General features: G+C 52.9%; 1 protein-coding gene across 1 annotated transcript; it reads left to right on the forward strand.

Moving 5' to 3' along the window:
* Positions 1 to 1,290: 1,290 nt before the first annotated feature.
* LOC125540858 (desmethyl-deoxy-podophyllotoxin synthase-like) lies at positions 1,291 to 3,169 on the forward strand. The gene is made up of 2 exons (XM_048704396.2): positions 1,291 to 2,294; positions 2,405 to 3,169. Exons 1-2 carry the CDS (start codon positions 1,374 to 1,376, stop codon positions 3,011 to 3,013), a joined length of 1,530 nt encoding a protein of 509 aa, XP_048560353.2. The 5' UTR covers positions 1,291 to 1,373; the 3' UTR covers positions 3,014 to 3,169.
* The last annotated feature ends 275 nt before the right edge of the window (positions 3,170 to 3,444 follow it).

Raw genomic sequence — 3,444 nt, forward strand, 5'->3', positions numbered from 1 at the left:
GATAAATTTCCAAACATATTAGATATACCGTCAGTGAAAGATTTAAAAACCACGTACACCGTCTGCTATAGAAGGCATGCGAGGAATAAGGATTGGATCATTTCATGTTCATTGCAAAAATAACACTTCTTCAGTTTTCGTACATATATATACATTTGCGACGACGGAGCGGGTGGATAGGACATCAAGGTGTATGTAGCATTATTGACATGATCATGAGAAAACCTGATGGCGCGGTGGTCTTCGCGGCATATTGCTATTTGTTTAACTGTAATGACGCACCAGAGGCAGAGTTACACGCTTTGATGCAGGGGATGTATTGGCGTTGCAGCATAGTGATGGCCCGATTATTGCATAGTCAGACTCCTCGGAGGCGCTGTCAGCTTTGACGGGGAATGGCTTGTCGAGATTGGCACACGGGCATTTGGTGGCGGAGATCGGGTTTCTTATGGAAGATGGAGAGTTTATTCCCTTGAAAATTAAACGTGAGCAAAATAGGGTGACAGATCGGTTGGCGTCGTATAGTCGTACGGAGAGCACCACTGCCGTATCGCTACAAATATAGAGGACCGCCATATATTGAGGAATTTCTGCCTCTCGACTGTAATCCTGTTATAACGGAATAAAACTCTTTTCACTCGCAAAAAAAAAGAAAGAAAAAAAATTGACATTGTTTTTGGACCTGACAATGCCCTTGTTCACAAAGGGGTAAACAGTCGGTGTAAAATTTGCTTCCTTTGGTCCCGTTGGAAATTTCCTATTTTCAAATGGCCGATTCTCGTGTTCTTTTTCTTTTTTGCTCTCAGTCAAAGGACTTTTCTGTATGAAAAACAATGCCCGGTCGCACTAAAAAACCTTTGTTGCGTGATTGGGATGTATGCATGCATGCGCCCTCCTGGAAGAGACGCGCGCGGGTGGCTTGAGCGGCCATGGAGGTGGCCATGGTGTTGATGTGTGGACGAAGAGCGAGACACGATCGCGCAACCATCGCCGATCACCTGAAAGCAAGTAGGAATCTCGATCCGAATACTCTCGGCCGCCGTTCATGATTATAGAATCCTCCAAACTGTGACGTTTTCTGTTGACGGAAAATGTTGACGCGTCCAGATGCATGTGCAGCGACACTTCCTTCCTAGTACCCATCCTTATCGCTCCCGGGAAGACGACGACACGGGCGGGCGGGCGGGCGGTTCCGGGCAACAAGCAAACTTGCCGTGCAATCACTCATACCATTCAATCGAGTGAACGATGACTTGGTCCGTGCTGCTTGCCTATATATAGTGCCGCCGATCTTATAGGAGAGCATTGTGCAGTCAGTCGACGATCCCCGCTCCACATCCACAGTGCCTAGCTCAAGAAAGCAACACGCCGCCATGGCCATGGAGCAAGCAGTTTATCTCGTCTTGGCTCTTGTGCTCCCCCTCCTACTCCTCAAGCACATCAGAAAGCGCAGCGGCGGCGCTGGGCAGAAGCTGCCGCCTGGCCCCTGGCGGCTGCCGGTCATCGGCAGCCTGCACCACCTCGCCGGCAAGCCGCTGGTCCACCGCGCCTTCGCCGACATCGCGCACCGGCTGGGCGACGCGCCGCTGGTGTACCTCAAGCTCGGCGAGGTGCCGGTGGTGGTGGCCTCGTCCGCCGAGGCCGCGCGTGAGGTCATGAAGACGCAGGACGTCACGTTCGCGACGCGGCCATGGAGCCCCACCACCAAGATCCTCATGTCGGACGGGGTCGGGGTGGCGTTCGCGCCCTACGGCGCTCACTGGCGCCAGCTCCGCAAGATCTGCATCATGGAGCTGCTCAGCGCCCGCCGGGTGCAGTCGTTCCGCAACGTCCGGGAGGAGGAGGCGGGGCGCCTCGTGGCAGCCATCGCAGCGGGTGCCGGTAACGGCGAGCCCGTCAACGTCAGCGAGCGGCTCGCCGTTCTCATCGCGGACATGACCGTGCGCGCCATGATCGGGGACAGGTTCAGTAGGCGGGAAGAGTTCCTTGAGGTGCTCCAGCAGGGAGTCAGGATCCTCTCTGGGTTTAACCTCGGCGACCTCTTCCCCTCATCCCGGCTCATCGGCTTCGTCAGCGGCTCCGCCCGACAGGCGTGGGAGAATCACACCAAGGGCTTCGAGCTCATCGAGTGCGCCATCAAGCAGCACGAGGAGGTGAAGGCCGCCGCCGCTGCGTCCAACGGCGACGGGAAGGAGGAGGAGCAGGAGGACCTATTGGATGTGCTCCTCAGGGTACAGAAGGAAGGCGGCCATGATGCGCCTTTTACCATGGGAAGCATCAAGTGTCTATTAGTGGTAAGCTGCCGCTTGGCTAATTATTTTGTTTTCATTCACTAACTAGTAAATTTTAATTTTCTTAATTTGCAAGATTTGGAAGTTAAATGACCTTCTCTTCTATTCTGCAGGACCTGTTTAGTGCCGGGAGCGAGACGTCGGCGACGACGCTCATCTGGGCCATGTCGGAGTTGATGAGGAACCCAACCATCATGGCAAAAGCACAAGCCGAAGTACGTAGCCACCTACAAGGGAAGGCAAGCGTAACCGAGGACGACCTGGCTGACCTCAAGTACATGAGGCTGGTCATCAAGGAGACGCTCAGGCTGCATCCGTCGGTGCCCCTACTGCTGCCGCGTGAGCCCACCGAGGCGTGTAAGGTCCTCGGCTACGACGTGCCGACGGGCACCACCGTGTTTGTGAACACGTGGGCGATCTGCCGAGACCCCAAGCACTGGGATGCCCCAGAGGAGTTCAGGCCGGAGCGGTTCGAGTCGGGCGAAGTGGACTTTAAGGGAACCAATTTCGAGTACACACCGTTCGGGGCAGGCCGGAGGATCTGTCCGGGGATGTTGTTCGCGCAGTCTAGCATGGAGCTCGCCCTTGCCGCCCTCCTCTACCACTTTGACTGGGAGCTTCCTGCCGGAGGAGAGTTGGACATGGAGGAGAAGATGGGCATCGCCGTCGGCCGGAAGAACGACCTGTATCTGTATGCCAAAGTCCTTGTGCCGCTTAATTAGCGCATGCTTCATATGTCGCATGCTGGATGCCATCGACTAGATTGGCTAGATCGAACATTCCAGCTGTATATTACAATTTTGTTACCAAGTGTGTCATGGTGGTAATGTAGTAATGATTGTATTCTGTTGTTTTCATGGTTTATTAAAAAAATCTAATATTTTTGTATTGATTATTAAATATATGGTTTCCCATCACCAATCTGATTTTCTTTGTTTTATATTATGAGCTCAAGCTATATTTTCCAAACTCTACTCCTTGTGTGAACTCCCTTTTGGTCTTTCGGCCACGTTCGCCACCGTAGTGAGGGTATTGGTGGTTTCCCGTACCGTCAACCACCTCATTGGAGAATCTTTAAAAAAGAAAACAACAGTGGAAATACCATCTTCAAGAACTATCGGCACAAGCCAACAACTGACTAAGAATGTGTACT

The sequence above is a fragment of the Triticum urartu genome, chromosome 2A (genome assembly GCF_056163025.1).
Source record: "Triticum urartu cultivar PI428250 chromosome 2A, HENAU_Tu73, whole genome shotgun sequence".
Classification (NCBI taxonomy): domain Eukaryota; kingdom Viridiplantae; phylum Streptophyta; class Magnoliopsida; order Poales; family Poaceae; genus Triticum; species Triticum urartu.

Coding starts and splice junctions, on each gene's coding strand:
- LOC125540858 (XM_048704396.2), top strand. CDS start 1,374: ATGGCCATGGAGCAAGCAGTTTATCTCGTCTTGGCTCTTGTGCTCCCC. Junction 2,295..2,404: donor GCATCAAGTGTCTATTAGTG/GTAAGCTGCCGC, acceptor TCTATTCTGCAG/GACCTGTTTAGTGCCGGGAG.